General features: G+C 36.7%; 1 protein-coding gene across 2 annotated transcripts in view; it reads left to right on the forward strand.

The window, feature by feature from the left end:
- The first annotated feature begins 3398 nt into the window (after window positions 1-3398).
- Window positions 3399-20362, forward strand: part of LOC121429715 (multidrug resistance-associated protein 5-like) — a 47064-nt gene continuing 30100 nt past the window's right edge. For both annotated transcript variants that reach the window (XM_041626904.1, XM_041626905.1), the window contains exons 1-9: window positions 3399-3807; window positions 8433-8595; window positions 9998-10069; window positions 12784-12964; window positions 14955-15113; window positions 17637-17784; window positions 18355-18591; window positions 19305-19481; window positions 19992-20139. In XM_041626904.1, coding sequence (XP_041482838.1) covers window positions 8472-8595; window positions 9998-10069; window positions 12784-12964; window positions 14955-15113; window positions 17637-17784; window positions 18355-18591; window positions 19305-19481; window positions 19992-20139 — 1246 coding nt within the window. In that variant the 5' untranslated portion in view covers window positions 3399-3807; window positions 8433-8471. The remainder of the gene's footprint in view (window positions 3808-8432; window positions 8596-9997; window positions 10070-12783; window positions 12965-14954; window positions 15114-17636; window positions 17785-18354; window positions 18592-19304; window positions 19482-19991; window positions 20140-20362) is intronic.

The following is a 20362-nucleotide window of genomic DNA, read 5'->3' on the forward strand; positions in this document are numbered from 1 at the left end:
ATATGAGTTGGGAGTGTCAAAATACCTTGTAAGGATAGCCCACGATGGACATGATGGAATATTTCCATAGGCGTCCTTTCATTTCTATAGTTCTTTCATAAGGATTTTATATTGTTTTATATTGATATATTGTGTAGTTAAATGTCTCTAATTAGTATAAAGGACACCGCACGGCTTACTGGTCTGCGACCCAGTTTTGGAACAAAAATTAGTAGAATTCGTGGTGATATTGAGATATGGAATATCCTTCTGTGTAATTTTCTAAATCATCGTACGAATGCCTTTGTTCAAATCTGTGACAATTTAATGCTATCATCCGCATTAGAATAAAAGCGAATTTAATATCGAGCAATAATCATAGTCATGGCAATCTTAATGATTGGCTACGATTTGAAACTAATTAGGCCCTTACTCCGAAATGAAGGCTTCCAATCCTCCAAATTTGTTATATTGGTAGCCTTACAGTTTATTTGAAATTCAGTTAAAATGTTACTTTTCATTCACATTTTTAGAAATGAGCAAAGTGCGTATTTCTTCCAAAATCGGATTTTGGATCAGTCGTAATGTGTGCGGGGGCTTTAACCTAACTATTGCATTTTGATTAGTTCAGTGGGGTAATGTTTTCATGGTTGTGTTTATTTTATTGTGTTATCATTGTTAAGAAGTAGTTAGTGTGACCATAGACTTAAGAGTCCGTGGAGTGACCTTTTCCCTGTTGGTATGGAAAGTAACGTCATGTTTTCTTAATTGAAAAAAAAATCAAGGGTAACATCGTGTTATGTTCACCCTTCTTTCCATTTTCTTCCATTTCCCATCCCTTTAGTACCCCACATTTGTCTTATTATAGAAACTAACGTAATTTTTGTATAAGTATATGACGCATATCTGATTGCCACAATGAACGCAGTTGCATAGGCCTATATCAAACTAGACACTCAAAGCCAACTTTTAACGATGAAGTGGAGTGTTTGAAGAATGAGACAATGGGAGATCCGAAAGTAACTAAATTAAAAGGGGTTCAGTTTTCTTGATGGTCGGTTTTCTATTACTGATATTCAGTAAATATTATTGACCCATGTCCGAAGAGATATACAGTGAATAAAGTGAATTAACTTGCATGTCGGAGAATTAACTTTAATTGAATCGAATGTATTTTTAACGCAATTGCATGCCAATTCAAATCAATATTATTCATTACAATCAATCGTGAGATAAAGTTGCATAAACAAAGATTATGAAAAAGAATAATATTGTGTATGTTACTATTAATGTTCGAAATTGACAAATGATGACTTCTAAAATGTAATGCGTATTGCCTGTTTGAACTGCCAATTTTGACAACCATGGATGCAATAAATGGAATGGTTTGATCAATACTGTTCCAGTGGCATATTTTTTTTTACTCGTGTTGCTCCGTCTGCATTTATGATGTAATTTATGCACTCAACTCATTTCCATGGCTGTAACCAGCAGGGGGAAGCCCCCCCCCGAAAATTCGAAAACTTACATTTTTCACTGATTTTTTTTTACAAATTCATCAGAAGTATGCCTAAAAAACTTCACTTTACTTCACAATATGCACAAGTGTACAAATGACACACTCGTGGTCGCTTTGCTCCCTCGCCTGTGGGTTTTCTAGAAATAGTTTACACGTTCTATCCCCAAGCCAAAGATTTCTCCATACGGCCATGCTCATTACATAAGCACAACGAAGACACGGGCGATTGAAATGTCACACCAATGCAGGGGGCGCGGAACAGTTTTCAAAGTGGGGGGGGGGGCTGGCCATGCAAAAAATCACTATCGTATGGTCATTTTTACGTTTTTGTACACAGTTTTGACGAAAAAAAATGGGGGGCTGAAGCCCCAAGCCCCCCCCCCCCGGTTCCGCGGTCCCTGCAATGAATCAAACTCCAAGCCGACCGATTGTGCGCTATGACTCTCTAGTGGTCGATGAAACTTTCGAAAGCAATAAAAAAGACTCCATCACGTGCATCAAGTGGTCATTACTGATCATGGAGAAACTAATCCATAGAAGTTCTCGGAGAACGTTGCTGTTGATTGTTTGGTAGGATGGCGATCAGTCATGTTTGTCTATTACGATTAACTAGTTACTATTTTATCTTTCTTTCTTTTCGTTTCGATTTTTCCTCCTTTCTTACCTTTTCTTTTCCTCAATCTTTACTCTCCCATTTTTTTGAAGTATTCTTTTTCCCGTGATTGCTTCTTATTAATTCTAGGAATCTATCTACGAATCTACATTTAAAGGCCACCGCACACCTTACAACCTGACTGGTCTGCGACTGGCTTGTGATAGAGTGATTAGAGAAGCATAACAAATTTTCATTCGGGTCGGCGGCAAAGCCCACAAAACGGCACTTATTTATGTCAAAATTGGCATTATAGTGCAAACGGATATTTTCACCATGAGATTATCATCTGCGTGGAGAAGTTCTTTGTTCTGTAGTAACTATGTTGAGCAAACCATTTTCGAAGTGATTTCTGACTGACAAAATATATATTTAGGCTTTATTTTTTATTGCGGGAAAGCGTAGCGAGCGAGCGGATTGGAAAAAAATCAAATCTGAAGTTATAAAACTCACTTTTTGGTCAATTATATGGCGCTTATTACAGTTAAAAAGGCATCCTGGCGAGATGTTGCGAGTGCGAATCTCAAGCTCAAACTAGTTGGACATTTATTTTAATAAGACATGAAAATTAACATTCTAAGCAGTTTACTTTAAAACAATAATGAATGCGAGCGCGAAGCGCGCGCATTTTTTTTTTTACTTAAAATGTATTATGTTTTACTTATAAAAAGATATTCATTTAGAAAAAGGGCACATTTTATTTTGAAAGAAGACACTTGTCCATTTTGAAAAAGGGCATATAATTTGCCTACGAGGATTTTTTTTATGGGGGGGGGCAAGTACCCCCTTGTCCCCCCCCCCCCCCCCCGGTTTCGACGCGCCTGGAGTGAGGGACATCATTGACTCTTTCATTTTCATGTTTCTGAGTTGTGCATATTACCGTTTTTTGTGTGTTTTTTGTTGTTATTGTTGAAAAAAAAGCGAAAGCTTGTCATAACTTTCTTATTGTACATCCGACTTTGATGAGATTTTCAGTGTTTTCCTTGTTTGATTTTTTCTCTATTGATTCAAATCAACATTTTTTTGTGTGGGTGCACTTGACCTATAAATACAAGAATCCAGAAACTTTCACATACTTGAATCTCTTTGCATGACGAGGCAGCATTTTCAGAACGAAAGGTTCATCCGGTTTCATCTTCATGATACTGTTCGCGCATGGTTCGCGTGAGACCAAGCTTTGGTTCATGTTGAACCGTTAACAGCGCTCTCACTCGACAGCTTATATCTTACACAAACAAGTCAACTGCTTGCATCTCTCGACTGTTTATATTTGCTGGGCGGTCATGGGCGAAGATCACGCCATCGCATCTGGATCAGAATGGCGAGGATATTGGCAATACAACCATGACTCGGCATTGTTTCATCATCTCAGACATACAATGACTAACTCCATGTTCTTCTGTACTTCATGATGTCATATCGTTAGAAAAGGTTGTCTGGATGAGAGCTTATATATCCTAGTGCTCTATCACTCATTTTGGAATATACTGGGAAGCAAAATATTTCATCAAGGAAATATAACGAAAGTTATACCATTACTTTTCGGTCTACTCTGGTAATATTCACCGGCGCTTGAAGGTATATAATAAGGGTCTATATTTCTTTTAAGGTGAAAGAGAGTCGGATGGTTTCGCTTATGCCTTTCTACAGGATCTAGGTATGTAATTTCATTTCACATTTCTCAAGTAGTTCTTTTAAGAATCGACTTACATAGTTTTCATTTATATATGTACACTTATTGTCATCTCTAGTAATGATTACGGCCCGGAAAACCTACAAGAGCGCGGTTAATATTTGCGTCTAAGTGGTGAACTTTCCTTTAAATTTTTATTGCAAGTAAATACATTCTAAAGAGAGCCGATTACCCCCACCCCCCTTTCTCGCGCAATTAATTGGTAGAGGGAATTCTTATCTACATTATGATGTTTGGTAAAATATTAGGTAGGGCCCACATGAATATATATTTCTTGGATAGATTTTCTTATAGCATTTCGCAAAATTTTTATATCGAGTTTGGCCGCATTAAACATGTTTTTTTCCTAAATCAAAATAGGTACTTTTATAGAGTGATGGATTGAGGAGGGGGGGGGGGGGCTTTAATGATATTCAGATGATACTTTGCATGTGGATTTATTATCATTATTATTAATGTTATATTATTATTATTATCATTATAATTTTTGTTTTTATTATTATTATTATTGTTATCATTATCATCATCATCATCACCATTATTACCATCATAATTACTGATTTTTAGTTCTAAAGGATTTACCATCTTGATGAAACAAAGTTAAAGCATAATGAAAAGCCTATTCAATTAAGAGTTTCAGAAAGTCAGGGTTTTTTGTAAACGTATAGACGTTCATTACATACCTCATTTTTGTGTTCTCGGAGGGATTTTTTCCCATTTGTTTATGTTACGAGGAACCCCACAGAAGGTGCATGAGAGAGAGTAACATGGGAATTAAAGAAAATTTGATTGAAAATCTTATTCTAAGGCAATGAAAATTAATCTTATTCAAATCGTGCTATTTTTTTATATCTATAATAATAATAATAATAAGTCCATTTATATAGCGCAGTTACTATGTTCATAATTATACTCAATTGCGCATTGATACTTGGTAATAATAATTATAATAGTAATATAGGGTATTTATATTGCGCACATATCCACCTTGTTAGGTGCTCAAAGCGCTCCTATATGGTATCATATTATAAAAACAGGGGATTTTATTCATTTTTTTTTGAGAGTTTATACTTCCATTATAAGAAATTGAAAGCGTAAGTCTTTTTCCTTCTGGCTCAAGTTGTTCATCATTTCTCAAAGTTCACATGTCCATTGCACCCGTCTAAAGGATCCATGTGCCGTCTGTGTTTGTACCTCCATGGTTTACCTCATCATGCACTTAGTCCATGATCTCATCGTGGGTACATGCTAAAAATAACTTTCGAAGAGCTGCTACTTCCCGTTGTCAGATTGAGAAAGATTTATTGAGTTCAAGATCAATCCTCGCTATTTTAATTAAGATAGATACGGGAGGGAGTGGGGTTCGCTCCACGATATACGACGGATTCAAGAACATACACAGCAAAAACTGTGGTGTTAACCGGTGTACATAGAGGACCACACCAGTTATTTTACACCGGTGTTAAATTGGTGGTGTTAGTTTTACACCTATAGGTGTTATTGCAACACCTTTACACTCTTTGGTGTTATGTTCAATCTCTAGGGTGTAATTTTAACACCTCAGGGTGTGGTCCTCTATTAACACCAATTGGTGTCAGTTTTAACACCACGGTTTTTACAGTGTATTTTAATCAAATGCCCTTCATGACAATGAACGACCAAGAAGTCTTTGTCGACAAATTGGTGAATCAAAACTCAACTGCAGTTTCGTCCTGGATTCTGAAAAAACCCCGACATATTTGCATTTTTTTTTCGTCGGCTATGAAACTTTGGACGAAACTGCCATTCCGGTTAACCAAATTTTTCGACAAAGACCTCCCAGCTGTTCTTTGTCATTTGACGGGCATTTTTAATACATTTGCTGTGTTCTGGAATCCACCATGTATCGCGGACGAATCCTCCCTAATATTTTTTAAATTGTTTTATTTCAATTTCAACAGAACAATATAAAAATGGTCGTCTATAAGTACAATGTTATTAAAAAACCCTTTACAAACAAAATAAATTGAGGAAGGTACAATAATGGTATTGTTATAGTCACTCCTTTCATCATTTTAGTCCTCCGTTTCCCTATAATTTTCTCTGAACTTTCCCTCTTCCAAGCTCATCCGGGCTCCGTAACACAAAGGTTAGTGATTAATCGTTAAATGAAATGGCCTATCACGATCATCGTTGCATGCGCATTTTGTTCAGAAGACTGCCTAGGAACCAATCAGAAATGTTCTTTCAAATTAACGATTAATCGCTAACATTCGTGTTAAGGGGCCTAGTCGTCCATTTATCACGCTTAATTAAGACACCGAGAGCATAATTATTGCTTCGGTCAAAAGTAAATCATTCACCAATATTGCTCTCTCACTCCCAGCTTCGCTTAATGTTCAGTCATTAGATAAGTAAATACGGACAATATGCTAATGATAATTAGCATGGGTTACGTGATTGAGTGACAGTAGGTGCACGAAAGTGTAGCAGTGGCCAACCATGGTGTATGGGTCAAAATTTTGAAGAAAAAAGCTACAAGCGAGTGAGCAAAATGTCATTTTTTTATACGAAAAGCTACTTTCTTAATAGATTTTGACGATATTTAGAAAATGATATAATATTTCACAATTTCCTCTACCCTTCTTACTTTCTCATTCTCATTTTTTTCAATTTTTGGGGTGATGGGGAGGGGGGGGGGGGGTGGCATTGCCCACCATCTATGCGCCGAATTTTACTTTTCGTGCACATTTTACATACATAAAATAGAATCCGTGAATGTATTCGCTTGGATTCATTTATGTAAGTTTAAGATATTCATAGTTGGAAGTTAGCAAATAGTAGACAGGTTTATTGATAGACAAAAGTAATATAAGTATATAGAATTACTGCTTGATAAATAGTCAAAGTAAAGATATTATTGCAAAATATGACACAAAGAGTGCTGAACGCCAAATTCATCCATGCAGGGGTGGATCCAGGATTTTCCAAGGGAGGGGCATTTTTGTACAGAAAAAAAATATCAAGCCCCCTCCCCTCACCAAAAAAGTCTTTTTTACTCCCATAGCGATTTACTTCAGGAAAATTTGACAAGCAAAAACAAAAATGTTCCTCACTTCCGTATGCATGACATATTCCCCTAACTAATATTTGCCATGGCTCTCAAAAAAATGGGGCGGGGGAACGGACCGGATGTGCCCCTACCTGGATTAACCACTAGAAGTCAACACTATAGTGTAAAATTCCTGATGCAGTCCACAAGAGTAGTCCATGCAGCCAGAACTAAACAGTAATTGGCCCAACCTTTTTGTTTTCCTCAATCCATTCAATATAGGTCTACTCTTTCCATTATGATCTATTCATATATACTCTCCTGAATATCGTATGTAAATAAAACAATTTTGTCTCAATGCATGCAGGAGCACAATAAATATTTCCGTGTACACACATAGCTATAAAACTCTTATTACTCTTGTGAAATAACCCTTGTTAACCCGACCTACATTACGTTACCTTGGTAACGAAAGTGCAAACGGCATGGATCGGGGTGGGGGCTTGTGTTTTGTCGTAAAGTTGTACACTACAGTGACGAGGTGGTGCCCCCCCCCCCGGAAGTGAGGGTGAACAGGTGGAAATGTATTCTCATAGTTCATTATATTTTTTTTTCATAAGTCATGTTTCCGAATCGTATATACGATCATTAAACATGTTAAAGGCATATGACAGTTTGCTTAGTCCTCAACTGACGTCTAGATATCTTTCTTCTTTTTTTTACCAATCGGCATTTTATTTCTTTTAGGAAAAGATGATAATCAATTTCCATTATTTGTATATATGTTCTAAAATAAATCTTAATTTCGTTTTCAGAATTTCAGGAGGTGGCACCCATCCCTTCCCTCTCCCTCTCATTTCAAAATACCTTTACATATCAATATGCCTAGGCCTATATGTTTTTTGTCTTCATATTCAGTAGAATGATTTTATGTTTTGATGATCTTTGTCATTAACACACGATTTGCCGGGGTTAGTTGGTTATCCATCCTGAAGTGTCATGCCAGGTAATTAAAGCTGCTTTAAGACGGTACATCCGGGTGCTTTGAATGGCTTCCTTCCGTAGTGACGTAATAATAGGTTTATAATAATATAATAACGAGCTGACATGGCTGAGGCAGGGGTATTTTCTAGGCAGAAAGGCGATTGGTAGAAGGGGGAATAGTGAGATTTTGAAATGTGCATTATTAAATACACACCGTAACACAGTGACCCTCTATGGTATTTACCGAACCATAGTCAAATTTATTCATTTATTCATGTATGTAAAGAGAGAGAGAGAGAGAGAGAGAGAGATGGGGGGGGGTCTGGTAGTGTTTCAATCTATCAGATTTCACATTAACTTCTTCCAGAACTATATGCACGTTATTTGTTCAATTACAAATTTCATTTTTAATGACTTTTTCATACATGATATATTTTAGCCTAAAATACGGTATATTCAATATGAGGCATGATAAAAGCGTTGTAGATTCAGAGGAATTAGTCTTATCCTCTTTCGAAGAAGGTGGGAGGTGGGTAATATTTCAATTTATTTATTTTCATGAACCTCTTTATAGGACTATCCACACAATTCTTCTGGAGTAGGCTGTTTCGTAATGTCGGGGAACGAGATATCGCCTTCGAATGAAGGCGTGGACCAACCCGACGCCGACGTCCAGTTCGTCAAGATGAGGAGGATCGATTCCGAAGACAACATCCGCGAGAGAGATCGAGAAATAGGTGAGAGAATGAGAGTTACAGGTAGTGATGGAAGACACTGCATTTTAAAGAGAGCTTGTGATATATAATAAATAGTATTCGATACAAAATGTAACTTTGAGAAGTAAAGATACCCTAACACAAAATCACCGCATATTACCCCCCCCCCCGGATAGGCCTACCAGACATTGTAAGCAATGACGTATCAACGTGATATTTTACTGGGTTGTGTGAATGGAGGGGGGATACGCCCCCCCCCCCAAAAAAAGAAAACCCATTAAAAATAATAAAAAAAGAATAAATAAAAATTACTGATAATAAATAGAATACATATATATATATATATATATATATATATATATATATATATATATATATATATATATATATATATATATATACATATATATATATAAATAAATGAATAAATGAATACATACATACATACATACATACATACATACATACATACATACATACATACATACATACATACATACATACATACATACATACATACATACATACATACATACATACATACATACATACATACATACATACATACATACATACATACATACATACATACATACATACATACATATGGACAGTATTTCAGTTCATTTCTACATTTCAGCAATGTGTATGACCTGGAACTATTGTGTGGATTTTAATTGTGATGGTCTGAAAATCAGAATATAATCTTTGTAGCTTTCTGGTATAAAAAAAAATTGTCAAATATAGTAAGAACTCGAAAAGCAAGTGATCTGTCATAGGTCCATTTAAGATTTAAACACCCCCCCCCCAAAAAAAAAAAGCATTGTCATTAAACAAACCAAATTCACAAATGGGAATACTCACTCTCAGAAAGACCCGAGCCTATATTTACCCACCGTCGTAGTCTATATTGATCTCCAAATTATTGTCAACATTTAAATTGGTGTATGAAAAATATTAATGGGCAGAGGGTATGATGGACAGTGTGGGGAAAGTATTTATTGTGTGCTTTCTAAGATTAAGCCTTCTGTAGAACTTGAAAAAAAATAATATCAGTTTTTTCTAATCCATTTTCAATCTTTATATGCTTTGTAAAAATTTGTTTTTTCAGAGAACACCGGTAACCTGTGTGTGATTTGCAATATTTATACGTAATGAATATGATGATGATTATTATTATTATTAACTATTATCAAATAGATTTCAGTGCGGACTTGGCTATATAGTGACATTTTTTGCATACTTTTTGCAGCTTAGTACGCATTTTTTTTTAGAGAGAGAGGTACTAGAAAGCCTGCCGAACGATAACTACTATACATGCAAGATTTAAAAAAAGTCCACACACATTATTATTATCATCATTATTGTCATTATTATTACTCTTAATACTCTTATCATTCTTATTATTATATCGGATTTTTAGCTGATATTACAGGGGTAAAGTTCGTTGGAATGAAACGGATCGACTCAAGAGAAAACATTCAGAATGACCAAGGTAAGGATAATTCTCAGGTTGTGTATTCAACATAATCATGATTCATTCATATATTAATTTTTGTAATTATAAAGCTTGAAAGAAGTCTATACAAAATACATACTACATTCTGCCTTTAACTGTTTTGGCTCTTGAATAGTTTGAATAGTTTATTCTTTTTCCATCCCTTAAAGGCATAACTTAATATAAAATCACAAAAGTCTGTCTTGTAAACTCATGAACTTTGATTTATGTCGTATTTAATATTGTTCATATGGATGATAAAAAAAAAGCACAGGAAGAAAAAAAATCAATTTCGTGCAGACTCTTTCAAGATATAAATAACATGATTGAAAAAGAACTATCACTTACTGAATCTCCTGGAGAGATTGATATAACAATAATGGAATGAAAATATGACGACTTTTCGGTAATGAACTTTAAATAATTATTTTCGGGCACGATTTTTTTTTACCGGTCTTCATTTTTATAACATATTACAGATATGACAGATAAGACATAACATGTGGGATCTTGTTTAAAAATCAAATCAATGTTAACGTATGTCTTGTTCATGACAGCGTTGACCTCTGCTACCATCAATCATTCTCTATAAGTGTCTTTATGACGTCACAAAACATTTTACGCGGTACCATATTATCGTCTGTGAGAAGAGCATGATGGTCATTGAATGGTTGGATTGTCAGATCTTCTTCTACTCACTCTGAAGGTGCAGAGCTCTGTCATTTTGCTGATGGTTCTCTAGCATGCCAGTATATATTTTATAAATGATTAATGAACAGGGGCGGATCCAGCTTTCGCCAATAGGGGGGGCCGAAAATATTTTCATCAAATTTTTTCTCGATTAGCCGCTATAATCTGATTTTTTTTTTTTTTTTTTCAGGGGGTAGTCCTAACTAAAGACTGAAGTTTTAAATATATGTTAGTTTTTCTTGTTATAAACAAGATAAGGTATCTCATGTGGTCTTAATATATAATGCGAGCGCGAAGCGCGAGCTAAAATTATTTGATATTTTATGTCCTTAGAACTGAAGATTCTGAGCAGTTTTTATAATCATGAAAAACAGATAAGTATCCAACTAAACAATGCGAGCGCGAACGTGAAAAGGGACTCAATTAGGACTGTTTTTAGTGATTAATGAAGAGGATATCAGCAATAAATAATGAGAGTGCGAAGCTCGAGCTCAAAATTTTTGATATTCCGACCTGAAAATGGACTGTCTAAGCGCGTTTTTATTTAAATAAAGAACAAGCTGTGTGTCTCAAGCAATTAAATGCGAGTGCGAAGCATCTGAGCTTAATTCTTTGATATACTGACATGATAAAAGAGCATTTTGACAAATTTTGGAAAGAATTTCCAAAGAAGATAGGTATCTCACAAATCAAACAATGCGAGCGCGCAGCGCGAGCTGAGAATTTTGATATAACAATTTGTGTAAATCAAACAAAATAATGAAAGCTTGATGTGCGAACATTGTGTGCAAATTGATTTCAGAAGTGGATATAATAGGAAGTGTAATTTAATCCTCTTGAATGAGATTCATTACACAGGCAATGCGAGCGCGAAGCGCGAGCGAAATTTTTCATATAAAGTCTATTTTACAATTGTTTCCCTAACCTTTTTCTGTTTCCTTTCGGGGTCGGGCCTCATTTGATGTATACATTTATCATTTCTTTAGTCCATCATTTCCGATTTTAGAAAAAAAAAATGTTTAGCTGAATGCTTTGTCTCTAACTCCCCACCCCCTCCCTCCATCGGCCGCAACAGAGAAAGACACGAATATCATCTCTATGACAAAAATAACCGTTTGATATTCCTGTCAGCAATCAATCATTATCAAACTTTGTTTGGCATGTTGAGTGATATTCTCTTGTTTGGAATATTACTAACGTATTCAAGACGAATTACAGTATTCATGGTATTGATATAGAGCCGCAGCCGCCCAGCAGAATCAGAGTTATGACAACAAACAAACAGTGTTGTTACCATGGTTATCGATAAGCTAACAAAGACAAGTAATGACATTGATAATATTGATGATGACCATTATTACAGTTTTAGTCAAAACTTACAATAATTTTCTTCGAGTTTGAGCATCTTTAATCACTGACACATACACACATTCATCAGCACATCAATCGACCGATAATAAGGCATGTATAGGGTTGCATTGGTATGGTAAATGATATGGCTTATGTTTGCGTTTATGTATTCCTTTGTTATGACTTGAATATCAAATTTCCTTATGAATTATTACAACAATGCTCAGCCTCCAGCCCCCCCCCCCCACACACACAATAATCCTCCAAGGCCAAGCCTTCATTATGATTGCATCATGAGTAAATAAAAATAAAAACTTGTAAACTGAATGTAATTCAGCCCATGAAATTATACGAGCTGTAATGATCAGTAAATAAAATCATACTCTTACTTCTACTACTACTACTACTACTACTACTACTACTACTACTACTACTACTACTACTACTACTACCACTACTACTACTACTTCTACTACTACTACTACTACTACTACTACTACTCCTACTATTACTACTACTACTGCTTCTACTACTATACTATTACTACCTCTACCACTACTACTACTACTACTACTACTACCTGATGATTTATTCATGATGAATAAATATAAAAAAACTTCAAGATGAACAGATTTCCTAGATTCATAATTATTATGATGATCCTTTTGTAGCATCCAAAAAGGGTTCATCGGTGATGTTTGCATCGATGGGTGAACCGACGAATGACGGTTACGACTACGACGATGACCGGGATGTCGTGACGACCAATCCGTACCTGAGATACGGGGACAAGCCTGGCTTCCGGTATAAACAAGGTCTCAAATTACTTGCCCCGTTCAGATTCAAGCCATCGTAAGTGTGGATAAAATTCGCCTTGCATTTTTGTTTGAAATTATTTCTGGTAAAACGTGAGATAGTACGCCTCTGCAGATACTATTAATACATGCTCAGTAAATAAACAGTGATAAACACGGTTAAACATGGTTGAATAATGTTATACACCGGTTTGTGGTTCCATGACAATTATTGCTCTGGGGCCCGTTGCAGAAAGAGTTGCAATCAAACGCAACTCTAAAAATCATGCGCAACTTGATTTTCAACCAATCAACAGCGCGAATTTTGGACTTGCGATTGATTTTTTGACTTGCGTTTAAACGCAACTCTTTCTGCAACGGGGCCCTGGTGACAATAGCCCCGATGGAACCTAAACCCCAAACTAAATATATGTAAATCCTTATCTCTGCATCATTCGGAACCAAAAACTCCATTACAATCCTAGCTCTAATCCTCTGCCCTCTGACGTAATTATTGAGACTGGAGCAAATGCTGCAGGAGCAAATGTCATGTCACCCGGGGGGTGTTTCACAAAGATTTAAGTATGACTTAGAGTCGCACTTAAATACCGGGTTGCGTACGGTATGAAAGGCTTGACCGCATTGGTCAGATCGTCTCAAGAGGACGCGCACTAATGCGTATCTATCAATAAGATCGCGCGTTAATAATAATAATAATAATCCGCTTTTATATAGCGCTTAATACATCGGAACGACGTGTCTAAGCGCTTCGCAGATATATTATTACCCCGGTCATCGGATTCAATCAGTCATTCCCGCACACAATGTGTGCACATTCTCCACTCCCTGGGGAGTATTCCAGTCAGTCGCCGGTGAGGCGCACACAGTACTGGACAAGCTATATTGACTTTCACATCCTACCGGGTATCCATTTAGCACCTGGGTCGAGAGTGGTAAAGTGTGGATTAACGCCTTGCCAAAGGACTCGAGACCGCGATGGGATTCGAACACACGACCCTCTGATTACAAGGCGAGAGTCAGAACCACTACTCCACGTTGCATATCTTGTACGCGACGGCATTTAAGTGCGACAGTCATACTTAAATCTTTGTGAAACACCCCCCCCCCGGTTGGTTTATAACCGCTTCTGCTATAATACCTTGGTCACATTTTCTCTACGGCGGCCGTACGGCGGGTCGAAATCAGTCGTTTTATTCATTTTTATTCAAACCACCTATATGTAGCTAGTACAAAAAAAATGTTAAAACGGCTGTTTTCGACTCGCCGGATACGGCCGCCGTAGAACAAATGTGACCAAGGTAAATTAGTGACTGCTTTGTCTCATTCCGGATGGTCTAATCCCATTTCGTCCACAAACAGTTCGTGTAATATTGTTTGGCCCGTATTCTGAAGTCGGGTTTAACTTAAACTCAGGTTTAAAGTTGTGCATGTTTAAGTATGGATATCCAATTGTTACATAAATCACTAAAAGTAGAGATATCATATTTCAGCTCATTTGGCTCTCAAGCCTTTCTCCTTTTTTTCTTCCATTCTTTCATCATTCTATTCTCTACTTGCTTTTTCATCTTTCTTTTGTAATTATCTTTCTCTTTCCTACTTAATGTTTCGTGCTTTTACCGAGTTTCTCTTTTACCTTAATGCTTAGTGTTTTTGCATTATTCAAGGCAATTTGTTACAATATGGCAATGCAAATCTGCATTGAAAACATATATCACAGCATTACCTGTAGCTTTCCCTCTTTTTTTCTTCTTTCAAACACTTTCCTAACGCGCATTGAGACATTTGAAATTATAATGCGCCAAGAACTGTTCTTAATAGTATTATCATTGTCATATTATCAATATCATTCTGGATAGTCATCTCTAACAATGCAATAAATTGTAGTGACTTCTCCATAATTATCTTTGACGAGTATACTGATGCTCTATGTTATGTCATATCTTAACGTGTGATCTTTTCATTGTGAAAATGAATGAATGTTCCTACCACCCCTCCCCATCCATTCCTCCTTCCTCTCATCCCATCAGTAAGGAGCAGTATTCTCCTCTTGACTACGCTGGTTTTATCTCATTCTCCTGGCTGTCTTGGATGTCACCCATCTTCTACAAGGCTTATAAAAGATCTCTAGAGTACGTTGACCTTTGGACTATCTCAGACTACGACAGGGGCGACTATAACGGTGATCGGCAAGTATAAACCTTCGTTGATTTCTTTCAGGAAGGGCACGTTAGGGTCTTGTGGATTCGACTCTTGTATTTCAGTCAAAATGTCATGGGTTAGAATGCCAGTCATGGCATTACTTCCTTTATACCTAGTTCGAACTGTCACGATGTGCGCCATGATTCAAGGGGCGGTCTTAATCGTGGAGTAATCGTAGCGATCTTATCAGATCGTATCAGATCAGTCGCGGCAATCGAATTGATCGTAGAAATATTTTGGGGGGTCAAATTTCGCAATTAGTTACGACAGGCCGATTGTGGCTTTCGTAGAAGGTTCGCTAGTTCAAAGGGATACGATGTACCTCAAAAGTACCGCAAATTATCTATGTGCACCTCGTGTTTTGATGAGGAATTTCATGCCGATTTTCGTCTAGTTAGTCAAGTGTGTGTGACATCATAGAGAGAGATATATCTTTACGGGGTTACCCAGTCGCTCTTAACTTACAAACATTTTTTTTGAAAAGGCCACCGGGAGGGGTTTATGGGGACTTGTAAGGAATTTATTTGTTGGAACACAGAGCACGCTACACCCGCTGTGGCTATCTTAGGAGAATAATGCTGTATCATTAAAATCAACATTATGATACAGCATTTATTCCAATCCAGTTCAATTTTGAAGTGGATTGGAATAACCACAAAATGTGGTCCGACGATGTATCTATAAAGACTTTTGAAAAAGAAACATCTAAAAAATCTGTAAACAAGACATCATTTCAAGAAATTTTCAAGATGAAGGTTTGAATTTGAAAGTCACAAACAAAATATTGTTTGTTTTTAAATAAAAGTTTATATCCAGTAAAGTTTTTGATATAAAAAAAACAAACAAACAATTAGCGAGTACTACCAACAAGAAGAAAAAAGAATATACAGGATGAAATAGATCCATCGTCCAAATTTATTAAATTTTCATGCTAATGATAAAATATAACTTCCTTATAATAATGATCTGTATGTGAAATAACTATTTGTTTCGATTTTGAGTACCACGAGATATTTGATATTGAGATTAAGAATCGTTCAAAATATTTACCTATACTGATTACGAGTTTCACTGACCCTTTCCGTGTTATGTTTTTGACAGACACGAGAAGCTATCATTTTTTTTTAATTTGTGCAAATTAGTTATTATTTAGAGCAATACTAAGTTACCATGGTTACTATAAGATAATCCGTATTAGCGCAACAGAGACCTTAAAGGTCAGATTCATCACAATATCAAGCTAAATGAACATTATACATGATAGATACACCGCAAAAAACAAACAAACGCCAGTGTTAATTTAACACCAGCTTGGTATCTATGTCGGTCCACACCAGAGAGGTGTTAAAACAACACTGGTTTTGGTGTTAGGCTAGCACCAACTTGGTGTTTAAGCAACACCAATTGGTGTTAAACCAATGTCGGTTTGATTCTTAACTGGTGTTGTTTCAACACCTCTCTGGTCATGCCGGTGTATAGACCAATATATATATATACCTGTAGATACCAGGCTGGTGTTAAATTAACACTGGTGTTTTTACAGTGTAGAACCAAACAATCACAACCCTGTCATCAATATTGGATGTAAAATAGCAAACGTTAAGACATTTGTAAATATCACAATTTGTGGAGCTATTCCATAACACAGCCACGTGCCCAACTGGTATTCAATGATAAAAACACCAAACCTTTAGTTACCTATTCTTATTATCGTCGTTTGGAAAATAATCGCCCCATAGATAATCTGTCAAAGCCCCTCTCACCATGTTCACAGCACACGGATCCATACAATTTGGAAGCGTCGTGGTGTAGCGGTTCTGACTCTCGCCTTGTAATCAGAGGGTCGTGTGTTCGAATCCCACCACGACCTAGCGTAGTTTGGCATGGCGTCAATCCACAATTTGCCACTCTCTACCCAGGTGTTAAATGGGTACCCGGCAGGATGCGAAAGCCTATGTAGTATGCCTTGCAATTGAGTCTTGGAACTCTTGTTGGAATGCTCCCCAGGGAGTGGAAAATGTGCATGCACTGTATGCGGGCATGCCAGGATCAGATGACCGTGGTAATAATAATTATATTATGTAAAGCGCATAGAGACGTCGTCCCAATGTATTGAGCGCTATATAAACGCGGAATATTTATGTAGAACAAACGCCAAAAACATTGGCCTACCCACTCATCCCTTTTCCTTACAGAATACCAGTTATTTCGGACGATTGATTTCTGAAAAAAAAACCTGGCCAATATAGTTCAGCAATCAACAAGACACTTTAAATCTGTCAATAGATCAATTTTATTTCACAAGATATTATATTACAAGTGAATGTGTGTTTTTAGATTCATTCACTATGTAAATTTGTTTTTTTTAGCATTACTCGATTTTCAGCTTATTATTTCTAAACATTTACCTTCTTAAAATCGTTTCAGTGATAACTCTCACGGCATGATTACCCTCTGCTCCTAAGGATTTTGGCAGTTACTTTATTACTATATTTTGGCTTTGTTTATAGATTAGAGAAGTACTGGCAGCGAGAAGTCGCCAAGAAAGGAGAAAAAGATGTATCGCTCGGTCGAGTAGCTCTTAGCTTCGTCGCGACAAGGCAATTCATCTCTATCCTTCTACTCGTCATATCAACCTTAGCGTCATTTGTAACCTCGGTATGTGCCCATTCATCTATTAGAAAAAAAAACAAAGATCCGTCGTAATTTTGTTGTACTAGTTGTTTCAGGCGAAGTAGTAACAGCAGCAGTGACACCGCCAACAAAAAGTTTACAGCAAATGTAAGGGAGAATTCTTTTGCCCTCTAACATTTTCAAATTCCCCTAACGTAGATTCTCCTAAACGTAACCTGTGCTAATGTTGATGCATATTGTTCTTCCGCGGTTTTCCTTAACGTCGGTTCCCCAGGATGTTTTTAGGCAGATACATTGTAGCGATGGTGATGATGAGAATGCTAATATTTATTGTAAAGATGATGATAATGGTGATGATGAAGATGGGGATAATGGTGATGATGAAGATGATGATGATGATGATGATGATGATGACGATGATGATGATGATGACGATGATGATGATGATGATGATGACGATGATGATGATGATGACGATGATGATGATGATGATGACGACGACGATGATGATGATGATGATGATGATGACGATGGTGGTAATAATAAGAATTCAATCAGCAACCGCACTATTCATCTTCATTGGTTCGTTTATAGGCAGTGTTCGTCCAGCTGCTGCTCGAATACGTTGAAGACATGAATGACGACCGATTATGGTACGGCATTGTCCTCGTCATCTCTGTGTTCGCTCTCAACATCATTCGAATCATGAGCGATGTCTTCTTCTGGTCGTTCAGCTGTCGCACAGCGACCCGTCTTCGCAGCGGAGTCCTAACGATTGCTTTCCGGAGGTTGGCCAATTTGAGGAGTTTGAAGGATCATAGCGTTGGAGAGGTGAGCCGACGGTACTCCAAGAAATTTACACAGAATTTGTTTAATCTATTCTCATTGATCTGAATCTGAATTAATGACGGGAAAGATCGTGTGTAAACGATTTGTAACTTTTTACTCTTTCTTTATAGTTTGAAAATATCTTGCCTCCTGAAGTGGGATTTGAGGTACACCTCTGTTGCCAAACGGAGATATAATTTGCTCCATATTCCTGGTAATGATTAATGCCAAGAAACTTTGGAAGGCAGTGGTCAAAAGGGAAATAAACCCCGCAAGAGGTCCAACCCGTTATATCGGCATGTGAAAAAGAACGTGAAACAACTTCAAAACAACTTGATCATCTTTTAATCAGGCACACAGAAATCATAGAAATATCTGTCTTTTTAAACGGATGAATGGGTGAGTAAAAGAGAAATGGGATGAAGAGATAGATGTAGCAGGGACCAAAAAGTGAAATGAATCACTTTCCTAAAAAAAACAAAAAACATATACACTTTAAACTTCTTCCTTTCCCTTTAATCGTCATCACTGCGACTTTCTGGACCCTGTTGCAAATAAGTTACCATCATGGTAACTGTGCCATTCAATGTTAACTACCATGGTTACTAGGCTCAACAGCCAATCAGAATCAAGAATTCCTTGGAAGTTACCGTTGAATGGCAGAGTTAGTATTAATAGTACTTTTTATGCAACGGGACCTCTGATCTTCAACACAGATCGTGAACATATGCGCCAACGACAGTCAACGTCTCTACGACGTATGTCTGGTGGGTAACTATATCATCTCGTCACTTGTCATGCTCGTCGCAGCCCTTATCGCTGTCCAGATCATCATCGGTTATGGCGCCCTCATCGGTACCATTATTACATATTTATTCTTCTTGCCGTTGACGGTAAGTGACGTCGCCAATTCTCATTTTGTTGTTGTAGGGAGGGGATGATTTGTATGGTTGATACAAATGATGCTGTTTTATGATCTGTCCTTTTGATTGGTGATACTTTAATATGTCTTTAATGTTTAATATGTCTCAATTTAGTGATATATAAAGCGTCACAATTAAATTATGTAAACGTATCACAAATTACAACTGTCACATATTAGTTTTAAAGTTTGTCCTTACAAATCGAATTTTTATTTCTTTCTGTGTTTAGGAAAACAAATTTCATATAATTCCAAAGAACTCCAACTATTTCCTCCGTGTAACGTACAAGTATTTCAGACGACCTGAATGTTTTGTTGTTTGTCTACCCCATCAGTGGTTTATTAGTCTTGTTCGGAAGAAGTTATTTTGTTTTCTCACTTATATTTCTGCTTACTACTCTTATTTAATTATCCACGTTAACAAATATATTCCGTATCTCTCTTCCTCGCTCTCTCTTTCTTCATCTCTCTCCCCATCCAGACTGGCATTGGTCGAATCATATCTAAGATTCGAATGAAATGCATCAAGTTTGTTGATCTTCGGGTTCAAAAAATGAATGAAATCTTGACCTATATCAAGCTCATCAAGATGTACGCTTGGGAATCGCCTTTCGGCAAGGCAATACAAGGTAAAGGATAATCTCCGATCAGTTTAAATAATTGTGATCTTCATAGACTGAAATCAAATGCGGACTTATTGTTTGTTAAACTTTTGATTAGGGCTCTACTAAATCCAGTCCCACTTTGCGAGTACGTAATGGGATTACGAGACACATTCTTTTTGTATGACTGATCATACAAAATAATCAATTCAATAACAAGTAACAATTATGAAAGCCTTGATTGTAAATG

Source organism: Lytechinus variegatus, chromosome 16 (assembly GCF_018143015.1).
Source record: "Lytechinus variegatus isolate NC3 chromosome 16, Lvar_3.0, whole genome shotgun sequence".
Classification (NCBI taxonomy): domain Eukaryota; kingdom Metazoa; phylum Echinodermata; class Echinoidea; order Temnopleuroida; family Toxopneustidae; genus Lytechinus; species Lytechinus variegatus.